Genomic DNA, 13,944 nt, shown 5'->3' with positions numbered 1-13,944 from the left:
ACCTCTCCTGGAAGGTGCTCAATGAGTGTCTTAACAAATAGGTGAATTCCAGGGTGAAGAGTGAAAGAGGCAGGGTCGGGGTGAGAGAGGCTGCAGGGCAGATGCACACATAGACCAGACCATCCAGACTCCATCGAGAGGAAAGGAGCACACCTGAGTCAGGAGTCCTGGTGTCAGTGCTGTCCTTCCCCGACCCTACCACTCCCATCCTGCCATTGACACTGACCTTGTATACCACTCCCATCCTGCCATTGACACTGACCTTGTATACCACTCCCATCCTGCCATTGACACTGACCTTGTATGAGGAGCAACTAAGGAGAAAACAGTTTAAACTGGGGCAGAAAGAAATCAACGGGAAACAGAGTTAAATGGAGCCTGGAGAGGCCTTCTGGTCCATCCTGCCAGCTTCTTGCCCACATCCACTGGCCTGGAGCTTCTCAACGTTACTGTCATTCACAATCATGGGGGAGCCTGTCAGAATGCAGGGTCCATGGCTCTATCGCAGACTTGCTAAACCAGACATTCTGGGGGTCAGGGCCCAGGGATTTCCATTTTCAACCAGCCCTCCTCTCTCCGTACTTCTAGTAGACCATGACGAAGACCACACTGTAAGGAACACAGCCTCACAGCCTATTCCAGACTGACCTAATCAAGTAAAATGAAACCAACAGCATCTCAGTGCCCACCAGGTACAAATATGTAAGGAAGTATACAAAGCAGCCTCTATCCTGGAAGGGATTGCAATCTAATTGGGGGGTAAAAGACACAGTTTGTGAAGAGTTAAATTAATGCTACAACATGCAAATAGTAATTCAAAACAACAGGCAGATACAAAAAAAATCCCGTTGCCGGCTAGTTGATCCCGATTCGGAGCGACCCTATGGCACAGAATAGAACTGCCCCATAGGGTTTCCAAGGAGCAGCTGGTGGATTCAAACTGCCGACATTTTGGTTAGCAGCTGAGCTCTTAACCACTGCGCCACCATGGCTCCAATAGGCAGAGGGTTTGGACAAATTGCCAATGGGAGGGAATAGTAGTAAATGTCATTCAGTGAGCACCTACAAAATGCTGTGTTCTGTGTTAAGGACTTTAATTACCTAGTCTCATTTTTTAAAATTGTGGTAAATACATACGAAACATTTGCCATTTCAACAATCTTCATATGCGCAGTAGGGTGACATTAATTATGTTCACCATGTTGTCCAACCATCACCCTTATCCAATCCCAAATTTTTCCTTCACCCTTAACAGGAACTCAGTGTCCCCTAAGCATCGAGTTCCCCTTTCCCCCACCCTTTCACTTGCTCCTGGTAATTGCTAATAAACCGTGGTCTATACACACTCGCCTACCCCAGATATTTCACGTGAGTGGGCTCATACGATATTCGTGCTTTTTTTTAACTGACTTATTTCACTCGGCATGATGTTTTCAAGGTCCCTCCACGTTGTAACATGTATCAGCACTACTTTCTCTTACTGGTGGAGTAATATTGCATTGTATGCATGCACCGCATTTTGCCAATCCACTCATCTGTTGATGGACATTTAGGCTCTTCCTGATGTTTTGGCTATTGTGAATAATGTTGCAATGAACACTGATGTACAAGTATGTGTTTGTGTTGTTGCTTTTAATTCTTTTGAGACATACTCTCATTGAATTGTCATGGTATATATTTTTATCCCCCATTTAATACTAAGTAAAGACTTCAGCTTAGAAGCCAGTTCCTCTCAGAATGGCCTTCCCTGAGCCCTAGGAGGCTGGTCAGGGTAGCGTCTCTGGAACCCTAAACCATCCGTATGTTACGGCCTTTATTACATTCATCCCACCGGGTTGTAATTGCTCGTTTACTAGTCTGGGTCTACCACAAAACTTGAGGACAGATACTTAGTATTTCCAGAGCCTGGTACACAGTAGGAGTCCCTGGATGATGCAAACAGTTAACATGCTCAGCTGCTACCCAAAAAGTTGGCAATTTGAATCCATCCAGAGGTGCCCTGGAAGAAAGGCCTGGCAATCTACTTCTGAAAAAATCAGCCACTGAAAACCCTATGGAGCACAATTCTACTTTGTCACACACAAGGTTGTCATGAGTTGGAGTCAAATGAGTGAAGGTTGTGTGTCTGAAATCTCAGAGCTAAGTGAAGGGACTATGTGCACTCCAAAGCCCAAGTATCCTACACCCCTTCTCCCAGCCAGAGCCATTTTAAACTGATGGTACACACTATAGAGATCACTGCAAGGGACACTCTCTCCAGGTTGGCATGATGAGAGAAGACTCCCTGGACGAGCTGAAGGTGGAAGGACAATTAGAATTTGGAAAGACAGCTGAAAGGTGAGCAGGCATTACAGGTGGGCTGAGGCATGAAGGTGGGATTCTACAAACTGCACACTTCCCGGGCACTCCAGGAGACTGCACCCACTCTCTAAGCCTTTCTAGCTTGCCCACTGGCTGTCACGTTATATCTAACTCACATTCCAATTACTGCTGTGAAATTATTTTCCTCCAAATTCTCCAGGGAGATGGCAAATTCTCCACTGGTTCCCATACCTAGACCCGAGCAACATAATGTATTCTACTAGTGGATTTGTCCATTTGGAAAATCTCTTTTAATAATGAATGAGGTATTTTTCAGTTTCTATGAAGTAATAAGATCCCTTAACGTTCATGATCTATTGCTCAGGGAAAAAAGCAAGACACGGAACAGTATCTCTGAATTTTATTTTTGTTATAAAGAACAGGGAAAAAGAAAAAAGGAGAAGCACAAAGATGTTAGTGTGCATGCGTTTGGAAAATGTCTAGAAGGTTAAAGACTGAATTTAACAGCAGCTGGCTCTGGAAAATGAGATGGGGTGGAATGTGGGACGTTTGTCTTTACACAGTTTTGAGCTTTCGTTTTTTTAAACAGTGAGTGGTTTAATTTTACAATTGAAAAATAAGAGCTCTCGGTGGGATTATAGGTGGTTTTTAGTTTATTTGTGTTGTTTTTCCTCCCAAATTTTCTACAGTGAACATCTATTACTTTTGTAATAATGAAAAAAAACAAAAACAAGAACTTCCTGCTAGGTTGTTGTTGTTAGCTGCCAATGAGTCAACTCATGGCGACTTTACGGATAACAGAACGAAATGTTGCCCAGTCCTGTGCCATCTTCCTGACTGTTGGTATGTTTGAGTTCATTGTTGCGGCTATTGTTTTATTAACTATAATTTCCCTCTCCATAGTTGTTGTTAGGTGCCATTAAGTCCATTTGCAACTCAGAGTGACTCCACATGACAAAGAACAACTTCCCCATAGGGTTTTCTTGCCTGTAATCTTTATGGAAGCAAGCAATCTTTAAAGATCCCCAGGTCTTTCTCCAGCTGAGCAGCGGGCTGGGTTCAAACCTCCAACCTTTCAGTTAGCAGCCAAGCACTTAACTGTTTGTGTCACCAGACCTGCTTTATTGTGGTTATTGTGGCAATTCATTTCATTGAGGGTTTCCCTGGTTTTCGATGACCCTCTACTTTGTTGATACAACTAGAATGAAATGGTTGGTAACTTCCTGCTATAAAAACTGTTGAAAAGAAATATTTTCTTAAAGTGGAACAACTTGAGGAGCCCTGGTGGCATAGAGGTTAAAAGCTCAGCTGCTAACCAAAACGTAGGCAGTTCGAACCCCCAGCTGCTTCTTGGAAACCCTATAGGGCAGTTCTACTCTGTCTATAGGGTCATTAGGAGTCAGAATTGACTCGATGGCAACGGTTTGGTTTTTTTGGTTTAGACCAATTTGTGATATTGTAGGCAGGATGTCTGGGGAAAGTAACAATGACTTTCTAAACTTTGAATCCTGAGAGACCCAAGCATCCAAACAAGCTGTGTAAACCAATTCAGTCCCAACTTGGCAAAACATGTTAAGAGCTAGAAGAATGTCCCAGATCCCTTGGTTTTGTAATCTCACCCTGAGGCTTTAGCACAAGAAAATACTTTAAAAAATTATTCTACATACAAGGAATCTTGTGGTAGCATTATACTTAATGGGGGAAGCTGGGATCTACCTAAAATGTCAACAGCAAACAGCAGAGATGGTTAATATTCCCATTGGTGGACTATTATGCAGCCATTTCTAACAATAAACATGACAGCTTTATAGAGACATGGGACTGTGTTTACAAACTAATGCTGGGTGTAGAAAAATAGGATGCAATATTGCATTTACATGGTGATTATGGCTGTTACATCTCTGTTATAATGAGAGTTGATGAGAAAGAAAGCAAGGATGAGAGAGAAGAGGGAGGGAGAGAGGGAAGAAAGAAGGAGAAAGGAAGAGAATAGAAAAAATAAACAGTTATTGTGTTAGGGTGATGGAATTATGGGTGATTTGGGGGAACATCTTTATAAGATTTGAAAGTTGTTTTGGTAGTAGATATGAAATATACATAGAGGTTCTGTGACTTTTGGCAAGTCAGTTAACTTTTCTGAACCTGTTTCCTCCTCTGGAAATGGGGACAGTAATGGTACCTACTTCATGGAGCAGTTTTGAGGATTAAATGAGATAATCCATGTAAAACACTGAGCAGAGTGTTCCATGCACAATAAGCTCTCAATAAATGTTAGCTATTGTCATGATTATTTCACCATTGTTATCATCAATGAGTGGAAATTCTTAAATTATATAGGTAGGAGTGTAAATGCTATAACCTTTCTGAAAAGCAGTAGATTAATAGATATAAACATTTAAATAAAAAAAAATCCTTTGTTCCAGGAATTTCACATGTAGGAATTCATCTTAGCAAATACGCTTGGTGAAGTATCTGGCATTTACACCAAGAGATGTGAGCAAGAATGTTTATCTCAGGGTTATTTATAATGAAAAAGGATTGGAAACAATCTAAAGGTCCAGCAGTAGTTATGTAAATTATGAAACATACATACAATAGAATACTCTGGGGCTATTAAAAAGGATATGATATAACTTTATATAATGCAATGGACATGTGTGTTTATCATTACATAAAAGGAGGAGATAGGGCCTGAGACCAGAAGAACTAGACGGTGCCCGGCTACCACCAGTGAACGCCGTGACAGGGAACACATCAGAGAGCCCCTTATGGAGCAGGAGAAAAGTGGGGTGCAGAACTCAAATTCTAGTAAAAAGTTCAGTCTTAATGGTTTGACTTAGACTGGAGGGACCCCAGAAAACATGGCCACTGGACTCTCTGTTAGCCCAAAACTAAAACCATTCCCAAAGCCAACACTTCAAGCAAAGATTAGACTGGACCATAAGACATAAAATGATACTCATGAAGACTGTGCTTCTCAGCTCAAGTAGATACATGAGACTAAATGGACAGCTCCTGTCCAGGGCGAGATAAGAAGGCAGAGAGGGTCAGGAGCTGGTTGAATGGACACGGAAAACCTGGGGTGGAAAAGAGGAGTGTGTTGTCACAGTATAGGGAGAGAACTAGGGTTACATAACTATTGGTGTATAAATTTTTGTATGAGAAACTAAGTTGAACTGTAAACTTTCACTTAAAGCACAATTTAAAAAAAAAGGAGGTGGCAGAACAGTATAATCCCATTTATATAAGAAAATACATGTATATTAATGCATTTAAAAGTCTGGAAGGCCACATACCAAACTGTTATCAAGGGCCACCTCTGCTGAGACTGTCATTTGCTCTGAATTATTTGAAACTGTAATATTTATAATTTATCATTAGAAAAATTCATGATGATATATATATAGTGTATATATAATTATGTATGTGTGCGTGTATGTGTATACGTATATAGTTTTTTGTTTGTTTTTTAAGACTTAAATAAGACCCCTGACTGGTGTAAAGAATTGCAAGATTGGACACTGGAAAATGTAGCAAAATTGGTTTCATCAGTTCAGAAACCACTTAACTCCACAAGGTGTGTGAGTCAGCAACTGTAGTGAATTCTGCTATGGATAGAAATAATGGGGATTCATGGAGTACAGACCCAAGGAAAGGAGGCAGACATGCAGAGATTTCCTTAAATAATAATAATAATTGCCTTTATCCAGTGCTTTATACTTGCACCATAAATTTGTTTGCTTCAGAGAGCAATCCCATGAGGTAGGCAGGGCAAGGTGTTATCACTCTGAGCTAACCAAGTCATCAAGTGCGAAGTGGTATCGGAACTGGAAGTCAGGGGTCTGAATTCCTTGAACAAAGCACAATTTCTGAAAGCTCCTAGCCCAGTGTCTGACACAGAGTAGGTCTTCTATACAGCCCAGCTCCTCCTCCTCCAAGTCCTCTCTGTGGGTCTATGTGTTGCTGCTTCCCTCTAATCCCATTCTCTGTACTCTTCTTGTCTCTATTTTCCTTCACGAGCTCTATGCTGCAGCCAAACTCAGTTTCCTTTTTCCATCACGGCCCTTCCCACCTTCATCACACTGTTCTCTCATTCTAGAAAACTGTCTCTCTACGTTCTCTGCCTCCTCCAACTTTCCTGCTTCTCTACACATGCAAATCCTCTTGGTCCTTCAATGTTAGTATCAGATGCCAGATCCTCCCCAAAGATATCCCAGATCCCGCAGCTGGACACCATCACTCCTTCCCCACCCTCCAGGCCACACGTCTCTCTCCTGGGATGCAACATGCTCTGGTAACACAAGAGCTCTCTGCGGGTGTGTGGCCTTTCTCTGACAAGGGTGAAGCTCTTTAGGGGAAGGTTCTATGTCTCATTCATCTGTGTTTCCTTGGTGCCAGCAAGCATACAGGAGGTGTTCAATGTGCTTTGGTTGATGAATGAGGGGGTGAAGGAGTAAAGGATGATGGGAGCATGGACAGAGGGCAGGAGGATGGGCCAAGGTGGGAATGACAGTGGGATGACAGCCAGCACCTCCCCAGGGTGAACAACCTCTCGGTTCTGCCGTCTCCAGGTCCTGCCCACGTCATAAAAGTGCAAGTGCTTCCTCTTCAGGGGCAGGAGGGAGAAATGGGGTGATTTAGGGGTTGAGCCTTATTAGCTGGGAGAGTATAAGCTGGGGCAGCAGACTCCTGGGCACCGACGTCTTCCTCATCTCCTGCTCTCTGGTCTCCACTATCCCTGCAGCATGGCCTTCAGCGGCAAGTATGAAGTGGAGAGTGAGAAGAATTATGAGGCTTTCATGAAGAAACTCGGTAAGTGAGCTCCTCCTGAGTACGCCTTTCCCAGGGCTGGCTTGTCACAGCCAGCTCTAGGACAGGAACCTGGGTCTCTCAGTTAGAGTAGGACAGGACTTCATTAATTAATATGTTAATTAATTAACTCACTCACACATCTGTTGAGTGAGTTAATTAGGCTCTGGTGTTAATAGGAATACACAGTCTTTGTCTTCAAAAAGTTCACAGAGTAGGTATTAGTATCTCCACTTTACTGATGGCAAACTTGAGGCCCAGAGAAGCCAAATTCTAGTCCAAGGTCACACAGCTAGTAACTGATGAAGCTGAGACTTGATTTGCTTACCCATTCCAACATTTATTGAATACCTGCTATACGCAAGGGCTATCCTAGTGTGAAGGAACCCTGGCGGCTCAGTGGTTAAGCACTTGGCATCTAACCAGGTCGGAGGTTTGAACCCACCAGCCACTCCAGTGGAGACAGATGTGGCAATCTGCTTCCGTAAAGATTACAGCCTTGGAAACCTGATAGCGTAGATCTAGTTGGAATTGACTTGAAGGCAATGGGTTTGGGGTTTTTTGGTTTTAGCCCTTGTTACCGATGGGCACCTCAGCGTGACTTGCCCAAGATCATATCAAAAGTTAGTGGCAGATGTTACATTAGCACCCAAGACCTTATAATGAGGGATGTCACCATATCCTGTCTGGGCAGGATAGCCAAGAGGTTAGTGTAGATTCCAGGTTTGACAGGCCACTCACTCAGCCACTCAACAAACAGGCCTCTTACCACGCTGGGCACTGAGGGCAGGAAGATCAAAGATCTCACCCCTTCTCTTACTTCTCCACATCCAGTGCTGGCTGTGAGGAAACAGTGAGACAATGTTTGACAATCCTGCAGAAACCTCAGTGCACTAAGTGTGAGGCAGTGTGACTGTAAAGATTCAGGGAACAGCCCCAGCGGGCCTGAGCCCTACCTCTGGTGGCCACGTCTTGCCTGCTAGCTGGGCCAGAGAGGCCAGGGAGCAGAGCCTTAGGGAGGTGAGAGCCCTTTTGAGTCCATTATTGGGAGTGGCCCCTATAGGAACAGTGACTTGGTTTTGTCCACAAAAGTCTAGTGTTGTGGAACTGAAAGTCAGCCAACCTCAGTTCTAGACCTGGTTTTGTTGTTAATCTGCTCTGAGACCCTAGGAAGTCCTTTCCCACTCTGGGTCTCAGTTTCCTTATCTGTAAAGTAAAAGCATTAGAAGACCGTCTTGAAGGTCCCATTTATTCTAGAACTTTGTGAGTTTGGCAAATGTCTGTTATATTTATAGTATATTAATATAATATAGTCTATCAGAAGAGCCCAAAGCAAACTCATTGCTGTCGTGTTGATTCTGACTCATGGTGACCCATGTGTTATAGAGTAGAACTGAGCTCCATAGGGTTTACTTGGTTGTAACCTTTACAGAAGCAGATCACCAGGCCTTTCTTCCACAGAGCCACTGGGTGGGTTTGAACCAACAACTTTTTGGTTAGCAGTCAAGCACAAACCGTTTGTGCCATTACTGAGTACCAACTACGTACCAGGAATTTTGCAAGTCACCATCACATTTAATTTAATCCTCGCAACAGCCCTGTGAGATGGGCCTTAGCATCCACATGTTGCGAAAGGGAACACTGAGGCTTGGAGAGGTAATGACTTGCTCAGCTCAAAAATTTGAAGCCATCTCTGAGGGATAGTGCTCTTAACCTCCAGGCCAGCCTGGAGGAAAGCTTTTGCAAAGCCACAGGGTTGTAAGTAGCTCTTACGTGACACTCTGCTTGTCCCCCTGTCCAGGTCTCCCCAGCAGCACAGTCGATAAGGGCCGCAACTTCAAGATCACAGAGGTGCAGCAGGATGGACAGACCTTCACCTGGTCCCAGCAGTACCCCGGGGGCCAATCCATAACCAACAAGTTCACTGTCGGCCAGGAGTGCGAAATGGAGACCATGGGGGGCACGAAGTTCAAGGTGAGAGGCCACAGGCTGCCTTCACTCCTTCCTTAGGCCTCTGGTTCCCCTCTCCATCTCAAACTTGGCCTCCCTGTTCCCCAAACTGAGGCCTCTTCCTCTAGTCTAGCCTCCAGCACTAAAAGCCTGAGTTACTTGGTAAGTTAATCACCTGGCTCCAGTCAATAACGGGCACTACAGTAGCAATAAAAATAGCTAATATTTACTGAGCACTTAATATGTCCCATATACTTGCTAAATACACATCTTAATGCAGTTAATCCTATGAGGTCACCACAACTGTGGTGGTGGTTGTTAATTGCCATCAAGTCAGCTGCAACTCATGGTGACCTTATGGAATGTTACCCAGTTCTGCACCATCTTCGTGATCATTGGTATATTTGAGCCCATTGTTGTGGTTATTGTGTCAATCCATCTCACTGAGGGTTTCCCTTGTTTTTGCTGATCCTCTGCTTTACCATACATGGTGTCCTTTTCTAGCAAGCAGTCTTCCCTGATGACATGTCCAAAGCAAGTGAGCTGAATACTCGTCATCCTCACTTCTAAGAAACATTCTGGTTGTGTTTCTTCTAGGACTGATTGGTTCATTCTTCTAGCAGTCTACAGTGTAGTCAATATTCTACGATAACACTAAATTTGGTTGAATCATTCCTTCTATCTTCCTTTTTCATTGTCCAGCTTTCACATGTATATGTAGCAATTGAAAAGACCATGGCTTGGACCCTAATCACCATACAACTATTATCCCCATTTTACTGATGGGGCAGATGAGTCATGGGATTAAGTAGCTTGTCGCCTGGTCACATAGCTGATAAGTGAGGAATAGGCCTCCACACCCTGGCAGCTGGCTCCAGAGGGCATGACCACTTTTTAATGCTGCCTCCCAGTGTGACACAGAGATGAAGATCCCAGGCCGTGGAGTCAGACTCAGCTGCGTTTGAAACCGTGATGCCCCAACTACAACAGTGCGGCCTCTGACAAGTCATTTCACCTCTCCTAGCCTCAGCTCTCTAGGATGCAAAATGGGACTAGGTGCAGTGCCTGACTCCAAGAGGCATGGTGAGGATTAAACAAGACAATGCATGGAAAGCAAGTAGCTCAGTACCTGCCACATAGTAAATGCTTGGAAAAAAAAAAAAAGCAATTTGTTTTTGTTTTACAGGTGAAGTAACTGAGGCTCAGGGAGGCAAAGTAATGTGCCTAAGTTCCTGCAGCCAACAAATGGCCAAACAAGGGTTAGGACCGGGCTGTCTGCCTCTAATGGTCAGGCTGTCTCCACAGCGTGCTGCCTCTGCAGTGTTCATGCCACCATCCAGGACAGACGACACCAGGCTGCTGATGGACTCAGCCTGGTAGGCCTTTCTGAAGGAAGGTTTTAGATGCCTCGATGAATTCCTGCTAGGCCTGCCCCCAGCCAACGCATGCATTTCTGATTTTCCCAGGCTAGTGTGTCTTGGGCAGCAGAGAACTGAAAGGTGGAGGTCTGCCTCCACCCCACCCGGGCTGGCCCCTCAGGCCTTCAACTCATTCTGGGTCCCTCTGCAGATCCCAGCTGTGAAGGGAGAGTACTTTGCTCCCAGACTGCCAAGGTGGAGAATAAGTCATCATAATATTCACATTCTGCAAGTGGGATTAAAAAAAAAAAAATTAATCTCCTACTGATGTGTCTACGTCAGTACACATCAATTTGCCTTATTCTTTTTAATGGCTGCACCATATCCTACAGTATGGAAAGGCCATCATTTACTTTTATTTTTATTTAAAAAAAATTTTTTTTTATTGTTCTTTAGATGAAGGTTTACAGAATAAATAGTTTCTCATTAAACAGTTAGTACACATATTGTTTTATGACAACGGTTAACAACCCCATGACATGTACACACCGTCCCTTCTCAAACTTGAGTTCCCCATTACCAGCTTTCCTGTCCTCTCCTGCCTTCTAGTCCTTGTCCCTGGACTGCTGTGCCCCATTAGTCTCTTTTTGTTTTACAGGGCTGTCTAATCTTTGGCTGAACTGTGAACTTCGGGAGTGACTTCATTACTGAGCTAAAAGGGTGTCCAGGGGTCGTACTCTCGGGGTTTCTCCAGTCTCTGTCAGGCCAGTAAGTCTGGTCTTTTTTTGTGAGTTAGAATTTTGTTCTACATTTTTCTCCAGTCTCTGTCAGAAAGCCATCATTTATTGAACTTCTGCCTTCATTGACGAGTATTTTGGTTATTCACTATTGGATAACCTAGGTTGGATATTAGGCTGTTCACTGTTACAAATAATGCTGCAGTCAATATCCTTGGATGACATTAGCAGCATCATTGCATTGATGATGATCACAACTTGGTAGTTAACACTTCTGGAGTGCTTACTATGTCCAGGCACTGTACTGAGCACTTTATGTGTACATAGGCTTTTTTTTTTCTTCTCCCCCTCCCCCCAGCCCTTGCTAACTTCTACTGTCTGTTATGGATTTGCCTATTCTAGATACTTCACATAAGTGGAATCATACAACATCTGTCCTCTTGTGGCTGACTTATTTCATTTAACATAATGTTTTCAAGGCTCATCCATGGCATGGCACGTATCAGAATTCCATTCCTTTTTATTGCTGAATAAGATTCCATTGTGTGTCGCCATGAGTCGGGGTCGACTTGATGGCAAATGGTTTGGTTTTGGTGGTGTGTATGTATCACATTTTGTTTATCCATTCATCTGTCGATGGCCACTTGGGTTGTTTTCACCTTCTGGCCATCGTGAATAATGGAATGAACACTGGTGTTAAAGCATCTGTTTGAGTCCCTACTTTCAATTCTTTTGGGTATATACCTACGAGTAGAATTGCTTATATTGCATATATTATTTTAAATCATTTAATCCTCACAACAACTCTATGCAATAGGTACAATTGTACCCCCATTTTAGAGATGAAGAAACTGAGGCATAGCTATTAAGTGACTTGCCCAAGGTTATCTATATTGTTGGATTGATGTAATTGTATATCCACAAGGTAAATCTGCTGGAGATGCAGCTGGGAGTGCAGGTGGGCCCTTCATCCTTGAGAGGCTGGCCTGCATTGGGGGACTCACCTACTCAGCTCAGTGGTACACTTCCTTTCTAGGTCACCGTGAAGATGGATGGCGGAAAGGTGGTGGTGGACTTCCCCAACTACAACCAGACCTCAGAGATCGTGGGTGACAAGCTGGTGGAGGTGAGTGTCCTGCTGGCTCCTTTCTGCCCACAGCCATGGGAAACCTGGTGCTTCCCTCCACCCCCCTGCTCCCCCACCAATAGAGTGCATTTTGTGAGCATCCCTCTTCCTGCCTCCAGCCAGTCCTCAGCACCACTCACCATGCTATCATCGCCCCTCCTCTAGACTGAGACCCAGCCTTGTTTTTGGCCGCCCCACTCCATCTTCCATACATCCCGTATGCAAATTACCCATCACCTCATATGGCTCCCCTTTGAACTGCTTCCTCAAACCAATGAATCAAGCCCAGAATCCTCAGTCTCATCTTCAGGGCCATATGTTCCTTTCCCCAAGGAAACAAGGGTGCGCTCTCCCCATCCCAGCAGACACCCTCTGCCCAGCTCCTTGGACCGGCCACTGTTCCTGAGCTAGCCGCACCCTCTCCCACCTACCTTTCTTTGCCCATGCAGCTCCCTCTGCTCTGAATTCCTTTTTCTTCTGTTTGCTTTTCCAAATCCTACTTATTCTTCAGGATTCTGTCCAAATGTGTGCCCCTCTCTCCTTGCCTGGTCAGAATGGTTCCCTGCCTCCTCTGGGCATTCCCATACCTCTTGGTTTGCCCACATACCACCCCCTCTTCCTGTGAGAATGTTGCTTTCCTACACTGTGTATCAGAACCAACTGATGACATGTGCACATCCAGTGACAGCATGTCTCGATGGCATTGGGCTCAGGGTACTGCACTCAGTGGGCCTTCAATGAGCAGCATCCCCTTGCCTGCCCTTTCCCTCAACCTTAGGCTTCCTAAGGGCATGGTCAATATCCTCCCATCACCAAGCACATTAACAGGTGCAGTGGCTGCATGTGGCCTCTAGACCTTTGGAGGGTGACTGGACTTCTCTAAACTACAGTTTTCTCATCTGTACAATGGAGACACCCTCACAGGGTGGTTGGGAGGATCAAACGGGATAATACAAGAGAAATGCCTGGCATGGGTGAGTTGAAATGGACAGATGGAAAGTTATCTCATCAAGACCCACATCACCCCTTACAGCTGGTTAGCACTTTCACCACCTGAGTCCACACAGTGACTCAGGGAACAGATTGGGAAACTGAGGCACAGAGAAGGGGTGCAGCTGACCCACAGCTTCTCAGAGCTGGGACTGGAGTTCGCCTTCCTTCTTCTGTGCCCCATGGTTGCCTTAGGGTCCATGCCTGATAGTTGGGCACTGACTCCTCTTGTTCCGGCTTCTTTCAGGTCTGCACCGTCGGAGGCGTGTCCTATGAGCGTGTGAGCAAGAGGGTGGCCTGAGCCACTAGGCCGAGGCCCATGGGAACCTAAAAGTCACTAATAAAGCTGATACAAGGGAGACACTCTGCTCTCCCACGGTCTCTTTGTTTTTGTTTTCTGGTGTCTTGGAGCAGCTTCTGGTGGGTGGGGATGGGACAGGCCATGAGGATGGCTGCATGGGCCACACCGTGGGTCTGAGTTCCCTGTGGGACCTGTGTCATGACAGAGGGAGACTAAAACGTGGGCTGCAATACTACTGATCACAGGGAGAGGCCAGAGGCAGCCCTGGAGAAGCAGGGTGGGCATACTTTTGGGGACCCACTGCCCCACCCTGCCACCCACTGCTCTGTCTGAGATCACTCATCGTCGGTT

At 45.0% G+C, this 13,944-nt stretch overlaps 1 protein-coding gene across 1 annotated transcript; it reads left to right on the top strand.

The window, feature by feature from the left end:
• The first annotated feature begins 7,067 nt into the window (after window positions 1-7,067).
• FABP6 (fatty acid binding protein 6) lies at window positions 7,068-13,593 on the top strand. Its single transcript, XM_004371242.1, has 4 exons — window positions 7,068-7,134; window positions 8,933-9,105; window positions 12,213-12,302; window positions 13,540-13,593. The coding sequence occupies exons 1-4, from the start codon at window positions 7,068-7,070 to the stop codon at window positions 13,591-13,593; spliced, it is 384 nt and encodes a 127-aa protein (XP_004371299.1).
• The last annotated feature ends 351 nt before the right edge of the window (window positions 13,594-13,944 follow it).

Source organism: Trichechus manatus, unplaced genomic scaffold (genome assembly GCF_000243295.1).
Source record: "Trichechus manatus latirostris isolate Lorelei unplaced genomic scaffold, TriManLat1.0 scaffold00011, whole genome shotgun sequence".
Classification (NCBI taxonomy): Eukaryota; Metazoa; Chordata; class Mammalia; order Sirenia; family Trichechidae; genus Trichechus; species Trichechus manatus.
This window is presented reverse-complemented; position numbering and strand designations above follow the sequence as displayed.